This window comes from Carcharhinus amblyrhynchos, unplaced genomic scaffold (genome assembly GCF_965287045.1).
Source record: "Carcharhinus amblyrhynchos unplaced genomic scaffold, sCarAmb.v2.hapA scaffold_44, whole genome shotgun sequence".
NCBI lineage: Eukaryota > Metazoa > Chordata > Chondrichthyes > Carcharhiniformes > Carcharhinidae > Carcharhinus > Carcharhinus amblyrhynchos.
Window position 1 is genome coordinate 2,336,720 of NW_027649785.1, and position 22,671 is coordinate 2,359,390.

Consider the following 22,671-nt stretch of genomic DNA (forward strand, 5'->3'; position numbering starts at 1 on the left):
TGGGTAAAGATCAGGAAGGATCAAATAGGATTGGTCAGGCAGAATCTGGGTTAGAATTGGATTTGATTTAAAGTTTAAAGTTTTAAACTTTGTTTATTGCTTACATTAACACTGCAATGAAGTTGCTGGGAAAACTCCCATTCACCACACTCTGGTACCTGTTTGGGTACACTGAGGGAGAATTTAGCCTGGCCAGTGCATCTAGAGAGTGCATCTTTCAGACTATAGAAGAAAACCAGAGCATCTGGAGGAAACCCATGCAGACATGGGGAGAACATGCAGAGTCCTCACAGACAGTGACCCAAGCCAGGAATCAAACCTGGGGTTAATCAGTGTGACAGCATGTTGCCCCATGGGTGGATTTGGGGAGGGATTTAGGAGGTTTAGGATCGGGGATGGATTGGGTTAGCGTCAGAGCAGGGATGGATCCGTTAGGCCGGGGGAATGGGGTTAAGATCATGAGGAATTGTGTTGGGTTCAGTTTGAACAAGGTGGGACTGGGCTGTCTGGTTCTACTTGCTCTTGAAGCCAATGGAAATCAGCCAAGGGGTCAAATGGGAAAAGGGTAGGAGAGGAGATCAGTAAATTGGGAAGAAACAGGAAGAAACCAAGCTTTGGGCTTTGGATTTTACAGTAGGAGGGATAGCTGTTGGAAATGTTCCAGAATCGATTGGACATGGTGCAATGATCCTCGAGTTATCTACTGATATTCAGGATGGTATAGAAGACCCAGGAAACAGCATTGAGTTTGGGGTAAACGGGAAACCTATCCTACCAGGAACCTCAGACATAATTTGACTCCTAGTATTTCTTGTGGGTGCTACAATTAGACCGCTGGAGGGGAAAAGCACCCAGTTATGCAGCTGTTTTTCACTCAGTGGACCTAGCTGAAAGTAGCTATGGGTGGAGCACTAGGCTTCATAGGTGATGCCTCCAAAGTCAAATAGCTGCTATTAAGGATCGAGGTTCAAATCGAGGTGAGAGGGTGCAGACCTTTAATGTCAAGACAACCCGGTGTCTGATGGGGAAGGGAAAGAGCGTACAGCACTTACAGTGTATTCCAGGAGTGGAGAGGCAGGCTTTTGGGAGTCAGGTAGTGGGGGAAAGAGTGTACAGCACTTAAAGTGTATTCCGGGGGGGGAGGCAGGCTTTTGGGGAGTCAGGTAGTGGGGGGGCATGTGAGGTCAGGTCAGGGTGGGAGTCAGGTTCTGGGGGATGGTCCAGTTGAGCCAGGGGGAGTTGGGAGACCAGGGAAGGAGTCAAAGGATGGGGGCCAGTCAGGCTGGATCAGAGAGAGTTATGGGGCCAGGGGAGGTAGTCAGAAGGTGGGGGTTGGGGGGATGTCAACTGTATAGTTACCCAGGAGTTAGACGAGAGTTTTTCTGCCCAACATTTATTTATTTCAGATAAGTTGCAACATCCAAAGTCTCTGACTCTAACTCAGTATTGGAGACGTTTTCAGAGGGTCCCAGGGAGCTGGGGAATGTCTTGTTGAGGTTCAAACTTCCCAAACAATTTCCATGGAGTCAGTGTGTCCGGATTTCCGAGGGGTCCTGAAATGCCTTTCCTGTCACATGTCCCGTCCTCAGCAATCTGAAACCGGAAGAAGTGGGCCATTAATAACTTTCAAAAGAGGCTTTCGATGTATTCAAAAAGGGGGCAATTTGCTGGTGTGTGAGGAAAGAGCAGAGGGTGGTGGGATTATCTGGTGGCTCAAAGAGGTGACCCAGGCCCGATGGGCTGAAAGGCCTCCCTCAGTGCAGTATCATTCTATGTAAATGAAGGTAGCCTGAGTCCTGACACAGCTCTGTACCATCCCTGCAGGGGGCTAGAGCTGGTGCATCATCCACTGATTATCAAGCACTATCCATCCACTGATAGTCTAGCATGAGAGGTTTAATGGAAGGTGTTACAGTTAGAAACAATATTCCATGTCATTTCAGTCAGATTTTTGTTGCCTGTCCCGTTTGCTGCTCCCACATGCCAAAGGCACTAACTCATTCACAATCATCAACTAGCCCTGACAGGCTATTCCTCAATGTGAACCCTATCGTTATTATCCATAGGGATTTCCTAACCCGAGTGTAATCCTATCCTGAACAAGGAGGCAGAATGTTAAAATTCGAACCAGACCCTTCAGGGTGATGGAGGAAGCACTTCATCACTCACAGTGTCCTGGCAATCTAGAACTCTGTCCCTCAAAAAGTGTAGTAAAAAGTCTGACAACGCCAGGTTTTAGTCCAACCGATTTATTTGATAGTAAACGCGTTTACTATCAAATAAATCGGTTGGACTAAAACCTGGTGTTGTCAGACTTTTTACTGTGTTTACCCCAGTCCAACGCCGGCACACCCACATCATGACTACTATCGACACCTCAAAAAGTGCTCAAGGCTGGGGGTCAGTTGAAAATGTGGAAACTGAGATTGACAGAATTTTAGGTTATTAATGTGGTTCGGCTAAATGCAATTGGGAAACAGAGCAGCTTTGATCCAGTTGAATGATAGGATTGGCTCGAGGTGCTGAAGGGACTCATGATCCTGTATTCTAGATCAGGCTCTCACTGTAAAGATACCAGGTGGTTGATTTTTGTCTTCCTCAACAAGGGTATTAATGTCATCCTTAACAAAGCCCCTGGGGGTTGTCATTGAGCAGAAACTGAACTGGACTAACCATAGGATTATTGTGGCTACAAGGACGGGTGAGAGGTTGGGAATTCTGTAGTTTGTAACTCACCTCCTAACTCCCCAAAAGCCTATCCACAATCTACAAGGCACAAGTCAGGAGTGCGATGGAATACTCTCCACTGGCCTGGATGAGTGCAGCTCCAACAAGCCTGACACCATCAAGACAAAACACTTGTTTAATCAGCACCCCATCCACAAACATTCATTCCCTCCATCACCAACGCACAGTGGGAGCCATGTGTACCTTTTACAAGATGCAATGCAGAATCTTGACAATTCTCCTCCAATAGCATGGCCTCTACATCCCCGAATGACAAGGGCAGCAGATGCATGAGAACCCTCAAACCATTTCAAAGATGTTTCAATAGATACTTCATTGCCCTAAGATGCTGGGCCCTGGAAAAATTGGGATTCTCTTTCTATCCAGGGCAGACATATGCTGTGCACATTCTATGATTCCAACTCACTGACCATTCTGACTTAGAATGTTCCTTCACTGTCACTGGCTAAGTGGGCAATTGATGTCCATGTAAGAGCCTCATTCTGCTGCTGTTGGTCTCCGGGGGGATCACTCACTCAGTGTCCGATGGAGGGACCCAGCTTCGAGAAGTATGGGTGAAACCTGTTCCACTGCTGGACAGATGCCTCCATCTTTCCGGACGGATGCCTCCAGCTTTCCGGAACAATCACATTCCTCCTCCTCCAGTCCTCCGGAACAATCACACTCCTCCTCCTCCAGCCCTCCGGAACAATCACACTCCTCCTCCTCCAGCCCTCCGGAACAATCACACTCCTCCTCCAGCCCTCCGGAACAATCACACTCCTCCTCCTCCAGCCCTCCGGAACAATCACACTCCTCCTCCTCCAGCCCTCCGGAACAATCACACTCCTCCTCCTCCAGTCCTCCGGAACAATCACACTCCTCCTCCAGCCCTCCGGAACAATCACACTCCTCCTCCTCCAGCCCTCTGGAACAATCACACTCCTCCTCCAGCCCTCCGGAACAATCACACTCCTCCTCCTCCAGCCCTCCGGAACAATCACACTCCTCCTCCTCCAGCCCTCCGGAACAATCACACTCCTCCTCCTCCAGCCCTCCGGAACAATCACACTCCTCCTCCTCCAGCCCTCCGGAACAATCACACTCCTCCTCCAGCCCTCCGGAACAATCACACTCCTCCTCCTCCAGTCCTCCGGAACAATCACACTCCTCCTCCTCCAGTCCTCCGGAACAATCACACTCCTCCTCCTCCAGCCCTCCGGAACAATCACACTCCTCCTCCTCCAGTCCTCCGGAACAATCACACTCCTCCTCCTCCAGTCCTCCGGAACAATCACACTCCTCCTCCTCCAGTCCTCCGGAACAATCACACTCCTCCTCCAGCCCTCCGGAACAATCACACTCCTCCTCCAGTCCTCCGGAACAATCACACTCCTCCTCCTCCAGCCCTCCGGAACAATCACACTCCTCCTCCTCCTCCTCCAGTCCTTGGGAACAATCACACTCCTCCTCCTCCAGTCCTCCGGAACAATCACACTCCTCCTCCTCCAGCCCTCCGGAACAATCACACTCCTCCTCCTCCAGCCCTCCGGAACAATCACACTCCTCCTCCAGCCCTCCGGAACAATCACACTCCTCCTCCTCCTCCTCCAGTCCTTGGGAACAATCACACTCCTCCTCCTCCAGCCCTCCGGAACAATCACACTCCTTCTCCTCCAGCCCTCCGGAACATTCACACTCCTTCTCCTCCAGCCCTCCGGAACAATCACACTCCTTCTCCTCCAGCCCTCCGGAACAATCACACTCCTTCTCCTCCAGCCCTCCGGAACAATCGCACTCCTCCTCCTCTCCTCCAGTCCCCCTGCCCTGGGGAATAATCACACTGCTCTAATTCTGACCTCCTAGGTGATTGCTTATATTAATCATTCTGTCTTGGTAATGACTTTGCCTACTTAGACCCAAATGCTGGAACACCCACCCCGGCACTCTCTCTAAACCTCCCTATCCTTTAAGATATCCTATTAAAACCCACCTTTAGAGCAGCATATTGCACAGTGGTTAGCACTGCTGTCTCACAACGCCAGGGATCTGGGTTCAATTCCTGGCTTGGCCCACTGTCTGTGTGGAACCTGCACATTCTCCCCTATCTGCGTGGATTTCCTTTGGGTGCTCTGATCTCCTTCCACAGTCTGAAAAACGTGCTGTTTAGGATGTTAAATTCTCCCTCAGTGTACCTGAACAGGCTCCCACAGTCTGAAAAACAGTGCTGATTCGATGCATTGGCCTTGCAAATTTCTCCCTCAGCGTACCCGAACAGGCACCAGATTGTGGCGACTGGGGGATTTTCACAATGGCTTCATTGCAGTGTTAATGTAAGCCTATTTGTGACAAATAAACTTTTTCTGTGCCCAATTCTTGTGATCTTGTATCTCCTTATGGTATCAAATATTTTCTGATAGTGTTTCAATGAGGCAGGCTGTGACATTTTAATATGCCAAAGGTGCTATATAAATGCAGGTTTCTGTTGTTGATTAGCAGTGCACCATGTGGAGAGAGTACAGGGTAATTAGTGAATGGAAAACATTACGGTAACACTCTGGAGGATCATGTTGTGACATGGTGGCTGAAGCATGTTATTGATGTAATGTAGAGTGAGTTTGATTTAACCAGGCTACCGCTGACGGGTCAGTGCCTAATTTTGAGGCTGGTTACAGAAATAGGAATCTGTCATCTTAATGAATACAGGACTTGACTGTAGTGAGAACTTGAGGCGTGTGCTCATTAAAATGAGAGATGTTCATGCTGTGGATGGAACACTTCTTCCCATTTCTACAGTCCCATTATGGTGAATAGAATGGAGGATGGAGTATCCTCACCTCCTAATGTATCAAAGTGCTTGTGATCCACACAGACACTGAATATTTTATACTGGTGTTATTTTGATTCAGATTCTGAGCAGGCAGTCTCTGGCAGCTTAATGGCTATGCTGTGGAAGCCTCCTGCCTTAACTCTGTGGCTGACTCATACAGAACATTTTAATCAAAATCAGTATTGACACTGCTGTGTCAGCCACCACGTTGGGGCAAGTGTTTTTAATTTACTCGTAAACCACAGCCTCCAAAACCATGACCTAAATGACCCAGCAGTCTCTGAACACAAACTACAATGAGCAGTCTCCCAACTCCAGCGGATCATTTCTCCAGGGCTGTGATTTATCACTATTCAGTTCCAATTAAGCAATATTCCTCTTACAGACTCGAATCCCATTTTAAAAATAGTTAACAAATCCAGGCATGCTTGCTTTAACTTTTGTTAACAGCTTTGAAGTATCCAGAGAGATTTTGTAGAGAGAGACAGAACTGCTTGTAGGCTGCCTCTACAGCCACTGAATTCAGAAAGCTATTTTACTCAGCTACAAATCTAGCTCCTCCTATTTCTAATATCACATGATCCTGTATACTCAACTTACCTTTTCATTACTTTATTCAAGGAAACACTTTGAGGGTCCTCTTCTTTGGTAAGCGAACACTCTTTAAACCCTCTGCTAAATAAACACTTCAATGGCTAAAATGAGTAATTATCCTGCTTTCCAGCATCTGCTGTATTCCTTCCAGACAAACCAACTGTTTTTGTAACAAAACAGTGAATCTTAAGGCAGTTCCTCCCTTAGCATCAGGGTCGGAATTTTCAGGTCATTCACGCCAGCGGGATTCTCTGGTCCCACCGCATTGAATGGAGCTTTGGCTGAATGCCAAATTACTCTGTCCTCACTTGCAGCAGCAATTCCAGCACAATATCATCACAATTTCCATTCTGGCCAGGTATTGCACTGTCAACATACGGTGCTCACATCTTGTCAGGGTGGAGAGGGGGTGGAGGGATTGGGGGCAGTGACTGAGTCCAAAGCTAGAATAACGATGACAGAGTTGTTCACATGAAAACATGGACTGTGTGGACATGTTGGGATTCAGACTCAGATGAGGCAGCAATGCCAGCCACTGAGCAGCTCTAAACTGATGTGACACTGAGGGTGGCATGGTGGCTCAGCGATTAGCACTGCTACCTCGCAGCTCCAGGAATCTGGGTTCAGTTCCCGGCTTGGGCCACTGTCCGTGTGGAGTTTGCACATTCCCCCTCGTATTTGCTTGGGTTTCCTCTGGATGCTCCAATTTCCTCCCACAGTCCAAAAATGTGCTGGTTAGGTGCATTGACCATGCTAAATTGCACATAGTGACCCGGGATGTGTAGGTTAGAAGGATTCATGGGGTAAATGCGTGGGGATAGGGCCTGGAGTGGGATTGTTGTCGTTGGGCCGAATGGCCTCATTCTGCACTGTAGGATTCTCTGACAACTCAATGATGTCAGTCCAAGAATCTGAATTTAAAGCAAAAAACAAAATGTTAGTAATTAGCCAGAATCTGAGTATGCTCTGAGTATATTTGTGGGATTTACATGTTTCATTCATAGTGTTAGGCAGGTGTGAAATTGTATTACGCTAGCCAAACGAAGAGCTAAGTCATGTAAATGGGTAATTACTGGAGGCAATGCTTGAAATTGTCATTCAAATGTAAATATACATTTCTATTGGTTGAAGAACGCAGAGTTTGTATCTGAAACACTGCAGTGATGAAAGCTGATACCATGAATACTTTTACAACAGAGTTGGGCAGTTACTTGAGGATGGATGTACAGGGTTATTGATGGAAAATAGTGATGTGGGACAAAGCACGACTGCTTGTTTAAGGGGTCAGCAGAGACACATGGTGTCAAATGACCTTCTTTCATGCTGCATGTTTCTTCAACCAATAGAAACATATATTTATATTTGAATGACAATTGCAGGCGTTGCCCCCAGTAATTACCCATTCTACATGACTTAGCTCTTTATTTGGTTCACATAATACCATTCCTACCTGCCTACACCAACATAATGATGTCCTACTGTTCCTGATCATCCAATCTTCAACTGGTACTAATCTCATCTGAAAGGCTGCACTAGGCTTCAGAAGGAAAGCTAACTTGCATTTATACAGCACCTTTCACACGGTCAGGATGTTCCAAGGGAGGCATGGATCAATAAAGTATCATACCTCAATCACAGAAGAGTCACATGGGATTTTATACGATTCTTAAAAAGGCAGAGCAGGTGATGGCTTAGTGGTATCATCACAAGACTATTAATCCAGAAGCTTAGCTAATGTTCTGGGAACCCAGGTTCAAATCCCACCGCAGCAGATGATGGAATTTGAATTCAATAAAAAAAATCTGGAATTAAGAATCTACCGATAACCATGAAACCACTGTCAGAAAAACCCAACTGGTTCACTTAATATCCTTGAGAGAAGGAAATCTGCTATCCTTACCTGATCTGACCTACATGTGACTCCAGAGCCACAGCAATGTGATTGACTCTCACCTGCCCTCTTAAATGGCCAAGCGAGACACTCAATTCAAGGGCAACTAGGGATGGGTAATAAATGCTGGCCCAGCCAGTGATACCCATGTTCCACAAATGAATTAAACAAGCAAGAAGAAGGAAATTGTTTTTACCCAGCCCCTCTGGGCATCGCACAGGCAATTTTTGAAGTGAATAGAAAATGCAGCAGCAAATGTGCACACAGCAAGATCCCACAAATGACACTGAGATCATCTTATTCAGAGATAATTGTGGTGGTTCAACAGCCCTGATAAGAGAAGGGACAAAGAACCAGATGGGGTTCCTGCTGTTCTTTTCTGTCCCTTTCGATCCCAGCTGAATAGTGAGTTCAGCAAATCTCAAGTAGAGAGAAGTGGGATACCAATATGGTTGAATAGCAGCCCCCCCCCCACCATTTCCCCATAGCCCACTATTCCTCAATCTATCCACCATACTGTGGTGAGTCTGGAGTCACATGGAAGCCACATTTCCTTCCTAAAGAACTTTTGTGAACCAGGGTTTTTCGACAATCTCCATTACTGAGACTAACTTTCATTCCCAGATTTATTTATTGAATACAAATCCTTCCATGGCAGCTGGTGGGTTTTGAACCATATTCCCAGATTGGTAACCTGGCCCTCTGGATTGCTAATACCAGTAACATCATCACTATAGAATCCTAGAGCCTTGCAGTGCAGAAGGAAGACATTTTGCCCATTGAGTCTGCACCGACTCTCAGATGCAGCATCTTGCCCAGGTCCAGACCCACCCTATCCCTGTAACCCCACAGATTTACCCTCTAATTCCCCTAACCTGCACATGTTTGGACACTAAGAGACAATTTAGCATGGCCAATCCACCTGACCTGCACATCTTCGGACATTAAGGGATAATTTAGCATGGTCAATACACCCAACCTACACATCTTTGGACACTAAGGAGCAATTTGGCATAGCCAATCCATCTAAACATGCACATCTTTGAACACTAAGGGAACTCTTTTTTTGTGTTAAACACTAAGGGACAATTTAGCATGGCCAATCCATCTAACCTATACATCTTTGGACACTAAGGAGCAATTTAGCATGGCCAATCCACCCAACCTACACACCTTTGAAGGAAACCACCATCGTTTCCTCCTCAACCCAGCTCTGAGTATGAACCAATATCTTCAGGAAGGGGAGAAAAATAATGCTGCATTCTCTAACCCTGGCACAGAGCCAATGGGCTGAATATGGCCATTTGTTATGCTGTATCACACTTGAACAAGGTGGCATGGCTGTCCTATTAAACCTCAGTGTAGTCCTGAATTCATAGACAGTGTATTCTTGCTGAGGTGAGTTCAGTTCTCCCTCTGTAATGTGTTTTCAGACAGCTGACCGGAGAGCGACAGGGAGCAGGCATGTTTTGTCTCAGATGCCCTTTTTTTTTGCTGACCTCATCAAGTTCCCTATTTGCCAGTGTGACTATGAATGGAGGGGAGGGAGGGCTGCCTCTCGGCCTCAGCGCAGCCCTGTGATATCACAGGGGAGGAGTTTCATGATGTCAGTGAAGAGGAGTTTCCACACACAATGTCAGCTCCCAGTCTCCATCTAACCAGCCGTGTGAAGGGATAACACTGAAGGCACACCAGTGAGTACAGGACCATCTTGTTGCTCAGAATGTTGGCTTGTTTTGCAATTTGCTATATTATTGTACCCTTCTCCTTTAAGCTGCTTTCCCTTATGCTAGACCGATATTATTTTTATAAATGTGATCGCTACACTTTGAATGGATAAGATTGCTATAGGCTGTTTAAATAATTGTGCCATTCCCAACCTTCCTGTCCTTTTAGCTGACAGTGACAGTGTTGAGTGAGGTATCGTTTATTTGTGATTCACTGTTGGGTGCTCACACCGCAAAGTAAATCTCTGCTTCCAGTCCTTAACCTTTCCCACTCCTCCTCCACCCTCTCCTGTGAATGTCCATTTTTTTTTGCAGCATTTTACAAATGAAACCACTGCAGCGCAGACCTTCTGCACACTCCTAACGTCGCGATGAAGCAGAGCGGGGGGTGGGGAGAGATGCCTGGTGGTGCAGTGCGTTGGTGAGATGGGCCTGGATCTAGGTTGTCTCCTGACCTGTCACTCAGGGATTTGTCTGCAACAGAAGTGAGGTGGGGGGGGGGGTGGGTGGAGTGATGAATTACAAAAGGAAAATGCGGTGAAACAGCAAGCAGGCTCTGGTCTTTTTGATTCGCAGTCCTGGTGAGTGTCTGTAATGTCTGAGCAAATACAAATCAGAGAGCGACAGTAAACACAGCCTGCCCTCTGTCGCTGCCTTTCCTCCGCACCGTTCTCACTGCACCTCTCCTGAAGGTGATGAATCTGGCAGCTTTCACTGATCCCAGCCCTCTCTCACTGGGCATCTCACCTGGGTGACCATTTCTTGTGAGGCTGAGGGGATATTTAGCTGTGGGAGGCAGGTTTTCACTCTCACTGAATTCCTCTCTCATCCGCACATGCCACAGGAAGGGACACAGGAGCCCTGTCTGATTATCCTCATCCTGCGCAAGACAGCAAACTGCTATCACAGCCCAAGGTCATATTTACCTCCATGGCAACAAGAAAGACTTGCACTTGTACAGTGTATTTCACAACAACCCAAAGCACTTTGTTGTTGTTCTTTTGCGTACACAGCAACATGAGTACACAGCAAGATCCCAGCTGTGATAACAACCAGACCATCTCTTTCAGTGATGTTGGTTGGGAGAATATTGATCAGGTCATCAGGGAAACCACCACTGCTCTCCTTTGAAGTGACACAATGAGATCTCTTGGTGTCCACTTGGGAAGGCAGGTAGGACTTTGGTTTAATGTCTTACCCTGATTTCTGGTAGAGGAGCACTGAGACTGTGCTGAGTGTGAGCCTGGATCATAAGCTCAAGTGTCTGGAGAACCAGCCAATAGCCAATTAATTGAGCCATGATTGAGACTTCATAGAATCCCTACAGTGCAGAAAGAGGCCATTTGGCCCATCGAGTCTGCACCGAACATAATCCCACCCAGGCTCTACCCCAATATCCACCCACTAAGCTCTCTAACGTACGCATCTCAGGACATTAAGGGGAATCCATGGCCAATCAACCCAACCTGCACATCTTTGGACATGGGAGGAAACCGGAGCATCCGGAGGAAACCCACGCAGACACGAGGAGAATGTGCAAACTCCACACAGACAGTGACCCGAGCCGGGAATCAAACCCAGGACCCTGGAGCTGTGAAGCAGCAGTGCTAACCCACTGTGCTACCGTGCTGCACTTGACAGCAGGAGTACGGGAGCATCATGGGTCAAAGCTTCCCAGACATGGAATGCATTAAAATTAGTCAGCAGCACTGACTGCTCTATACTGTTAAACTGGGAGCAGCCATGGCCCCTCGGGGGAGAGGCAGGGATCCCATCGCACTATTTTGAAGAAGAACAGGGGAGCTCTTCTTGGTGTCCTGGCTAATACTTATCTCTCAACTAAAATTAAGATTTACCAGACATCATTTTAGTGCTGTTGTTGGGATCTTGCTGTGCCCAGATTAGCTGCTGTGTTTCCTTCATTGCAACAGTGACTGCATTTTTAAAGTACTTAATTGGCTGGCAAGCACTTTGGGATGTTGGTAAGTTGTGAAAGGTGTTATAGGAACTGCAAGTCTTACTTGCAGTTTATTTACTATCAAGAGAATAGAGCCTTCTGGTCTGTAGGACTTGGGTTTTTTTTAACCTGATAGATCACCAGTGAAAGCAGAACTTGCAATGGTGAAGTCTAGCCATTCCGCCCGGGGTCTCCAGTTCTTGTTATCGTTCTGAAGCATTGGGTGCCTTGTTCAAACATGTTAAATATCTTTAAAATTTCCCCTGTTTGATTTTACAGCCTTTCCTCAGAGATCAGTGTGCCATTGCACTGTGCGACTCCAACAGTGTTCCAGCGATTGCGGTTATCTGACGGTCTACCCCAAGAAGCGCCATGGAGAACAATCTGGAAAACAATATGGAACCTAAGTCGGAGCAGGATGAGATGCAGCGATGTGCTGACCAGATCACGGATGAGGTGAGTGATATCTGACACAGCATTGGAGCTACACTCTCAGACTAGACAGGGATCTCGTACAGGCTCAGAGAATAGAGCAACACTGTCAGAATAGACAGGGATCTCGTACAGGCTCAGAGAATAGAGCAACACTATCAGAATAGACAGGAACCTCGTACAGGCTGAGAGAATAGAGCAACAATGTCAGAATAGACAGTAACCTCGTACAGGCTGAGAGAATTAAAATCAAACAGTACAGGAGGAATTGTGACTCTTAAGACAATCAAGAATTAAAGCAGTAAATGCTTGATAAACTCAGCAGGTCTGGCAGCATCTGTGGAGAGAGAAACACAGAGATAACATTTTGAGTTTATATGACCCTTTTAGAGAACTCAGAGAACTGAGCTGGAAGCAGAGAGTACAAAGAAGGACTGGAAAAAAAGGAGGCAAAAAGAGAGTGTGAAAATGGATTAACAGCTAAATGGGGATCCCAGAATTCTTTTCCAAGCATATAACTAGTGAAAGGCAGTCAGAAGAAGGGTACGGCTGATTAGAGACTTAAAGAAAATCCCGTGGAGGCAGAAGCTTGGCCAAGCTCTGTCTTTGCCACTGAATAGGATATGAGTAGCAGTAGAGGGCAGGATAAAAATAGATAAAAGGGAGAGACTTAAGTCATTTGCTAAGGTGAGGATAGGTTACCATGGACAGCAAAGAAAACTGAGGGCGCTGGCTGCAGTTTTCCAACCCCCCCGCCCCGGCCATTGATATGGAGATGGTGCCAGAAAGAAAGACTTGCATTTATATAGCATCTTTCATTGGACATCTCAAAGCATTTACAGCTGATGAAATACCTCTGAAGTGCAGTGACTGCTGGTCATTAGGAAACAGGGACAATTTGCACACACCAAGCTCCCCCAAAGAGCAATGTGATTAGGGGTGGGATTGTCCAGCCATTCGTGCCAGTGGGGTTCTCCTGTCCCACTCAGTGAACGAAGATCTGGTTGAGCGCCAAATTCTCCGTCTTCTCTGGCAGTGAACGACTGGAGAATTCCAGTCAATGACGATGTAATTTGTTTCTATGATGTTAGCTGAGGATTAAATATTGGATACACAGTAGAGAGAGCCCCTCTCTTCAAAGCAGCACCATGGGATCTTTCACAGCCACCAGAGCAGGGGGATGGGGCTTCAGTTTAACATATCTGAAAGACAGCTCCTCTGACACTGCTGTATTCTCTGCACCAGAATGTTAGTCCTGACGTGGGACTTGAACCCAGAACCTTGTGACTTGGAGGTGAGAATTAACCAACTGAGCCACAGGGACAATCAAAGAGTTGGAAATAGTGTTCTGCTGTTCATAAAAAGGGGAGAGGGACAAACTCAGTGACCAGGGGTTAGTCATCGAACAGAAAACGCTGGAAATACCCAGCAAGTTTGACAGCATCTGTGGAGAGAGAAATGGCAGCTCATGACCTTCTGTTGGTGATGAGCAAACCATCAAAGACAATAATCAGAGTCAAAATGAATAGAAGTGCTGGCTAATAAATACAAGTAAACATGGGTTTGTTAAAGGGAAATCAGGTTTGACTGACTCAACTGGAGCTTTATTCGATGGTTGATAAAGGTCACGCAATAGAATGTGGACTTCCAAAATATCTTTGTACAACATAATGGTCTTGTTAACAAAATTGAAACCCATGGGATATTGAGACTTAGGGGAAAAGACAGAGAGCAGCCAACTGTTCCTCAAACTGATGGGAGGCATGCACTGCTGCTCCCCAGGGTTCAAAATTAGGAACACCACTTCAGTTAGCTATAGACTTGGATATGTAGGCTATCATTTCAGAGTTTGCAAGTGACATGAAACTCAGAAGCATTGTAAACAATATTAATGGTCAATAGTCCCCCTATCTGTGATTCTATGGTTCTGCATAAACACACACAAACACACTCCAAGCTCAACCATGATCACAAAGGGGCTTCCGGTTTAAAAGTAGAGAGAGTAAAATTTAGATTAAGGCATCAGGAAAGATTGAAGAGGCCAGGACTCTTTCCTCCTGAAGACAGAGGGGTCAACCATGCAGGTCTTCAACATTTGAAGGTATTCGATAGGATAGGGAAGTCTTTCTAAGTCCAAATCCAAGGCAGGCAAATATATCATAGTCACCCATAAATACAGTAAGGGAGTCAGGAGAAAATTCCTTGCACAGAATATAGAGCTTGTTACCACATGGAATAACTGAAGCAAATTGCATAGATGCATTGAAGGGAACTTAGGTAATCACGAGAGCAAGAGAGAGAAAGCAGTAAAAGAATCTCCTGGATGGATAAAGTGAAGTCCAGTGGTTTGGATGAAGCATGATCACCAACATTGACCAGTTGGGCCAAAATGGCCTGTTTGTGTGCTGTGATATGTGATTCAATATAATGATTCCTATCATTATCCAAAGGAATGAACTTCTGGCTAGGGTAATGGTGATAAATCCTGGAATCGTTCATTTGGATATTGTGATTGTGGGGATGGTTAAAGTGAAATAAAGAACAAAGAACAACACAGCACGGGAAACAGGTCCTTCGGCCCAACGAGCCCGCGCCGCCATCTCAAATGGGTGTAACCTGTTCTCACTTAGCATGTGGAAGCAGCATTCAGATCAGATAAACAATTCCTCCCACTTTTCTAAGATCCTTCCCACTATTCCCCTTTCTATTTTATCCATGGGCTACAATTGCCATTTCCCTCTGTGGAACCTGGAGTTTCATGACTGTCAACACGACCATAATTGGTGTAACCAAGGTGAACCTTTGGCACATTGTACTGTGTGGCTATCAATCGCTTCAGGAATGTGCCAGGAAAGTGACACATGGCCTCTAAATTTGCTGCATTTTCAATTACTTCAACTATTTTTCACTGCCCATGAAGTATAAATGATTCGATGGAAGTATAGATTCATTAATTTTATCAATTGAGTTTCTTCTGCTGCTTCAGTACCTTGGAAGTTTTCTAATTTGTTCTACTTGGTGGAAAAAAATGATGAAAGGTTATCTTCAACTTCAACGTTGCTAGCCTATCAAAGCTAGACAAACACCTCTCCCCACCCAACTTCATGTCCCAGGACCTTTCCATTCTGCTGATTTTTGGCTATCAGTTACCCTGCCCTTTTTCTCCATTGCTATGGATGATGGTAGCCTGATGGCTTTGTTACTCTGCTCGATGTGAGTTCAAATCCTGTCATGGCCATTTGTGAATTGCTTTTGCTCAATTAATCAAATTAATCTGGAACAAAAAGCTAACACCAGTAATGTTGACCATGAGAGTTCTGCTGCAAAAACCCAAATCATTCAGTAAGATCCTTTAGTGAAGTGTATCGCCAGACTAACAGTGATGTTGTTGTCTTTTCACTGCCCTGTGTAACAGTCTAGTCAGGCCGGCACAGTGGCACAATGGTTAGCACTGTTGCCTCACAGCGCCAGGGACACGGTTCAATTCCTGGCAATGGTTACTGTCTGTGTGGAGTTTGCATGTTCTCCCCATCTGCGTGGGTTTCCTCCAGGTGCTCTGGTTTCCTCCCACAGTCCGAAAGACATGCTGGTTAGGTGTATTGGCCATGCTATATTGACCCTCCGTGTACCCGAACAGGCGCCAGAGTGTGGTGACTGGGGGATTTTCACAGCAACTTCAGTGCAGTATTAATGTAAGTCTATTTGTGACACTAAGAAGCTCAAAACCACCTCCTCAAGGAGAGTTTGGGGATGGGCACTTCCAGTGAATGAATAAACAGAATCCTGATTTTAGCTGTCTAGATGTTGCACTCCCCCAATTCTCACCCTAAATCTCTTCCACTCTCTCTCCTCCTGTAAAACCATCTCTTCAAACTTCTTTTTCTATTACAATTTGTGAAGTACTTTGAGAGATTTTTCAACATTAAAGGTTTCTTGTAAGTACATTGCATCCCTGTGCTCACCGATCTACATTGGCCCAAAGTCCATCAAAGCCTTGATTTTAAAATTTTCAATCTCAATCCATGGTCTCATCTCACTCCCTATCCCTTCAGCCATACGACTCACAGAGATACCTCCACTCTTCCAGTTCAGGCAACTTGCACATCTGCCACTTCCATCAGCCACCACTGGCAGCTGTGACTTCACCTGCTGGGTCCTAAAGCTCTGAGATTCCCTCCTTGTATCAAGTGGATAACTTGCCTATGTCTGCATCAGAAGGTTGTGAGTTCAAGTCCCACTCCACAGAGTCCTGAACATAAAAATCTGAGCTGACACTAATTTCAAAGAAAGAAGTACTTCATGACTGTAAAGTGATTTTTGGTGACACGGACTTTATGAAACATGCTGCATAAATGCACCTACAGTTATTTCCCACATTTCTCAGGAGTTAGATATGGCTCTTGGAGCGAAGGGGATGAAAGGATATGGGGGGGAAGGCAGGATCAGGCCACTGAGTTGGATGATCAGCCATGGTCATAGTGAATGGTGGAGCAGATTTGAAGGGCCAAATGGCCTCTTCCTGCTCCTATTTTCTATGTTTTTCTGCCTCTCTCTCATTCTTTATGACTAAGCTTAAAACCAACCCTTTGAATCCACCTTTCATCAGACTTTTAGTTACCTGTCCCAATGTCTCTTCATGTGACTGAGAGTCCTCCCTGTGAGGCGCTGAGGTTGTATGACTGTGTTAAGGGGGCTATATCAATGCAACTTCCTCTGGAGCGTGTGATCCTCAGGAGACGAATGGTCTACGATGGATAGGATTTTCTGGCGCCCTCGTGGAGATGGTTTGCCATTGACAGGCTGCAGACATCTACAGGGTTTTACATGGCCTGCATCCTCCAGTGCCGGGGAAACCAGCCATTGTGGGGAAGGGGGGGGGGAGCAGAAGATCCAGCTGGCAGGAAGTGCCGGAAGATTCTGCCCAATATCTTACTATTGCATTGTAAAATTAAATGTTGCCAGTTATCTCTCGAGAAGAAGCAGCAACACCTGCTTTGTCAGACAGAGAGCAGCAGCTAGCGAAAGTGTTGGGTAGATCCACCAGCCTCCCAGTACTGTGTTTCTCAGCGGTGAGAGGTGGTGAACGGGATCGTCTGGTCACGCTGCGGTCATTGGGATTTCCCACTGATTCCACCTCCCATTGCCGGGAAACGCTTGGGAGGTGGAGGTTGTCCCATCAGAGGGACTGGAAGATGCAGCCGGGGTGAATGGCTGGAGAATTCCAGCTGTATTTTGTGGGAATGTCGCTTTTCTGTGTTCCCTTTTACTGAGCTGTGGGAAGGATGAAGTATGTGGGCAGGTGTGGATCGACAAAGGTTCACTTCAACAGCAGAAAAGTCAACCAGAGTTACACAAGATGCAGATTAACCAACCGTCCCTGAGGGGAGAAGAAAGAACGTACATTTAGAAACAGCCTTCAGTAACACAGTGCTCAGTACTGCTGCCTCACAGTGCCAGGGACCCGGGTTCAATTCCCAGCTTGGGCCTCTGTCTGAGCGGAGTCTGCACATTCTCCCCATGTTCACGTGGGTTTCCTCCAGGTGCTCCAGTTTCCTCCCACAGTCTGAAAGACGTGCTGGTTAAGTGCATTGGCTATGCTACATTCTCCCTCAGCGTACACGAACAGGCGCCAGAGTGTGCCGACTAGGGTATTTTCACAGTAACTTCATTGCAATGTTAATGTAAGCCTACTTGTGATGCTAACAATAAACTTTACACAACCTCTGAACATTCTAAAGAGCTTTATAACCACTGAAGTACTGGTAAAGTGGAGTCCCTGTTGTAGGAAACGCAGGAACCAATTTGCACACAGCAAGATCCATCAAATAGCTAAGTGATAAAGATCCGATAATGTCTTTTTGATGTTGATTGAAGAATAACTATTTAACCTGACACTGGGGAGAAATCTCCTGGTTTTTTTGCAAATCATTTCATGGGATTTTTCACATGCGCCTACCACGGCACTTCAGTGCAACACTGCATCCGTGTGGCTCTGGGATCTCGATCTACATTTTGTCCATAGTCTCTGCAGTGAGACTTGGACCCACAGCCTTAAGAGTGAAATGTAAAAGTGCTATTACCAAGACACAGCCGGCAGCATTGCGTAGAAAACGATTTCAGCTGTTACAGAGGCTGACAGATCTTGACTCTGCTCCCCAGAGGGAATAGCCGCAAGATAGAGACATGGCTGCGGAACAAAAGAGGAAGAAAATAATAAGAGAAACCACTTAGCCGTGCCCTGCAGTTCTTAGCGGATGCAGCTTATTGCTTTTAACATAGAATTTTATAGTGCCGAAGGAGGCCATTTGGCCCAACCTGTTTATGTCAGCTCTTTGACAGAGTTATCCAATTGGTCCTGATTTTTTCAACATTTTTTTTTTAACCCTTTCAAATACTTATCCAATACCAAAATACCAATACCCTGTGACCAGGCTGGTACACGGTTTATGTGACGCGGCTTTTGTTGCATGGATTGTGACTGAAACTCTTGCACCAGGATCTGTCTGATGCTGACAGCCCTTCTGTAACTTAGGGCCTTGAAATATTTCCCAGCCAATCGCTGGCAGTGTTGCTCAGCAAGCGAGCCAATTGTAGAGCCTGACGGCTGGCGCAGTTAATGAATATTAACCAGCTTCATATAAAAAATGAATAATGGTCCATTAGTAACAGTCTAGCAGTCTTTCGGAGGCAGAACGCTGTGAATATCAATGAGCTGCTTTGAAGAGCTGGAAAAGAAAGAGCAGTTAATGGCCAATTCAACAAGCCTTCTGCATGTGTGGAGACAATTGGCCGGATCTGCTTAACTCTGAGCAAGAAGCTTTGCATAGGAAGCATTAAATTTCTGTTAGTTTTTTTCCTGGATGAGTGCCATTTGCAGAATTGATTTTTGACTAGGCTCCAAAGATGGTGACTGCAGGAATGGTGACTCACATGGGACAGAGACATCAGTTATACACAGCCTCTCGTACGATAATAACTCAGCAAAGTGACCAAAAGACAATGGATGTTTGTGTAAACCTTTTGGCTAAGATCAAGCATCGTTGGATCAAGCCCAAGATGGGGCGCAATGCCTCTTCTTGTCAACTTGGATCTTGTTTGTCTCTCTTGTGGGGACAATGAATTGGATTCGATTTGAATTTGGTTTTTGGATCAGGCAAAGAGAGGAGTTTAGGTTCACCCAGTCCACTGCCAGCATTAGCTTTGTCATTTTAGGAACAGAGAACTTATAAAAGGATGTTTGTGTGAAGGAAGAGCTTGCCTTTCAGGATGTCCCAGAGTGTTTCACAGCCATTGTTTTTCCAAAATAAATATCACTGTTATAATGTAGGAAGCACAACAACCAATCTGTGCACAGCAAGCTCCTGTGATGATGACTAGATAATCTTTTACCCATGACTTTGAGTGATAACTCCTGTACAGGAAACAGGAGGGAATAGGGATCACGGAATTGGGATCCCAGTGTCAGTGATGAAAGGTCAGTGTCTCACCCGCTGAAACATCCCTTCTTACCCAGCGAGCCATACTTCCCTGCTTTATCCTACTGCCTTCAATGTAATCAGAGCAGGTATTCCCTGTGCCCATCAGTGATGCTAGGAATCTACTCCAAGAGTTTCACTGCCATGATCTTTCCATTGTGATCAAGAGTTATATGAGACCATGTGCCTATGAAATACTCAATTGTTTAATTCATCTATGTTTCATCATGTGAATCTAGTAACTGATCTATGCTCACTGTGCTTGTTTGGTTAATCCTATGCGATGACTCAGAGCTAAAGTAGTCAGAAACTACCAGAAACTGAGCTGTGAACATGAGTGAAAACATGCTGTGATTGCAGAGATATTTAAAAACTCTCGTAAATAAACCTTGGAGCAATGCCGAGATAACACAAATTTCTAAGATATATAAAGTATATGATAATTCAGCAGTACAAAACTGGGACAGGCTCAGATTCTTCCTTTCTGATGGTCCTAACAAGGAGGCACCTGAGCGCCATTATACCCATCAGTGCAGCTGAGAAACCCAAAAGGAGGAATAAAACTCACAATACCACTGTACATTGGGCGTTTCAATGCTGTGTCAGCAGATTTGAAAGCACCAACTGACCCCTGGCACTCACGGCTTCAATCGCTGTGAAAGAATTAGCCTAATGAACTGAAAATTAATTTCAAAGAGTTCTTTCTCCCAGTCTTCACCTATTGGTGGCACGGTGGCACAGTGGTTAGCACTGCTACCTAACAGCGCCAGGGACCTGGGTTCAATTCCCGGCTTGGGTCACTGTCTATGTGGATTTTGCATATTCTCCCCATGTCTATGTGGGTTTCCTCCGGGTGCTCTGGTTTCCACTCACAGTCCGAAAGACGTGCTGGTAAGGTGCATTGGCCATGCTAAATTCTCCCTCAGTGTACCCGAACAGGTGCCGGAGTGTGGCGATTAGGGGATTTTCACATTGCAGTGTTAATGTAAACCTACTTATGACACTGATAAATCAACATTAAATAGAAAGATACTTGGATTTCCAAAAGTCACTCAATAATGTTCGGGGTGGCTCGGTGGCACAGTGGTTAGCACAGCTGCCTCACAGAGTCAAGGACCCAGGTTCGATTCCTGGCTTGGGTCACTGTCTGTGTGGAGTTTGCACTTTCTCGCCTTGTCTGCATGTGTTTCCTCTGGGTGCTCTAGTTTCCTCCCACAGGCCAAAGATGCACGGGTTAGGTTGATTGGCCATGCTAAGTTGGCCCTCAGTGTGAGGGGGATTAGCAGGGTAGATATGTGAGGTTACAGGGATAGAGTCTGGGGTGGGATTGTGGTCAGTACAGACTCGATGGGCCAAATGGCCTTCTTCTTCACTGTAGGGATTCTATGATTCCATCTTCTCCTAAGTGCATACAGCCTTCTGGAATCCTATCCCAATCAGCCAATGATATGTGAGATAACACAGTAATCACTTGGCTATCCTTCAACTTCAGGGGCCATATTTTCCATCTCCCATCACATGGCTGTTTTGACCAATTGCTACTGACCTAGTTCCTCAGGAGAGGCCCTTGTTGAGATTGAAGCTTCTACCTGTAAACTCCTAGCTGTGCTGTTATCTGACGGAGTCACTGGGAGGGCTGGCCAGCTCAGACCAACCCTGGACGAGCTGCAGCTTTCCTGACGCTGAGTTTAAATCAGATGTGAGCTTTCCGCCCAGTGTCCGATCCCCGGGCCTTAGAGCTCGCAGAACAACAATCCATCTCACACCAGGAACAAGCCGAGCTTCAGTGCTCAGCATAGGCTCCTAACAAGTCAGTCGACAAAAGTGAGAGAAAGAAAGAGAGGGGAAAAGAACCAAAGGGAGAAAGAGACAGACAGGCTGGCCTGCATTTCTGTAGCGCCTTTCACAGCCTCAGCACATCTTAAAGCACTTTACAGACAGTGAAATACTTCTGAAGTGTATTCATGTTCTAATGTCGAAGGTACGGTGATGTAACTGGTGCTAACAGCAGGAAACAAGGTGGGTGGATGCACCTCATTGTGCGAAGGGTGCTTCCCGATGGCAGGATGTAATTTGGGAATTAAGATTGCAACATATTAAAAACGATTGAGTTTCCCAATGGCAAGCAGTAGGAATGTATTTTTAATACATTAGCTCGTCACACATACTCTTCCAAACAGCGTTTTGGCAGATTGAATGGTACCCTGAGAAATGAGTGGTTGAAGGTGGGGTGTACCAGGCCCGGTGAATTTGGACTGAGTGGCAGCTACTTTTCCTTCATAGGGCTGGAGGCATCAGGATGGATTGTAGCAGGGCAGAGGGTGATGGAGGGAAGGTCAGAACTGACAGAGAGAATGCAGGCTGATGGTTTCAAAGAACAAAGAATAATTAAAACTACAGCCCAGGAACAGGCCCTTCGGCCCTCCAAGCCTGCACCAACTATGCTACATGACTGAACTAAAACCCCGTACCCTACCATATCCATTAAAAGACTACCATTAAAAGACTTCTGGATGAGTATATGGGGTTTTATGGGATTGGGGGTTATAGATAGGTGTTGATGTGATCGGCGCAACTTGTGGGCCGAAGGGCCTGTTTGTGTTATGTTTTATGTTCTATGTTCTATCCCTCTATTCCCATCCTATTCATGTATTTATCTAGACACCTTTTAAAGATCACTATCGTATCTCAATCTCCATGGTTCCAGTGACAACAAACCAAGTTTCTCTAACCTCTCCTCATGTCCTTATGTCATAACTAATGTCCTCCATAGCAGGCAACGTCCTGGTAAATCTTTTCTGTACCCTCTCCAAAGCCTCCACATCTTTCTGGTAGTGTGGTGACCAGAATTGCACACTATATCCCAAGTGGCCTAACTAAGGTTCTATAAAGCTGCAACATGACTTGCCAATTTTTAAACTCACTGCCCTGGCGATGAAGGCAAGCATGCCGTATGCCTTCTTGACTATCTTCTCTTTCCCTCTTTCAGTGACCTGTGTACCTGTACACCCAGATCCCTCTGCCTATCAATACTCTTA

General features: G+C 46.0%; 1 protein-coding gene across 3 annotated transcripts in view; it reads left to right on the plus strand.

Annotated features, from left to right (window-relative positions):
- The window catches only part of LOC145337171 (synaptosomal-associated protein 25), a 233,163-nt gene that overhangs the window by 99,455 nt on the left and 111,037 nt on the right, over window positions 1–22,671 (plus strand). Inside the window, exons 1-2 of one of the 3 annotated variants that reach the window (XM_080181961.1) lie at window positions 9,652–9,736; window positions 12,006–12,182. In XM_080181961.1, the coding sequence (XP_080038087.1) occupies window positions 12,099–12,182 (84 nt within the window). In that variant the 5' untranslated portion in view covers window positions 9,652–9,736; window positions 12,006–12,098. Of the gene's footprint in view, window positions 1–9,651; window positions 9,737–10,322; window positions 10,351–12,005; window positions 12,183–22,671 lie in introns of those variants that run through there. The other 2 variants (XM_080181963.1, XM_080181962.1) reach the window with 2 other exon arrangements.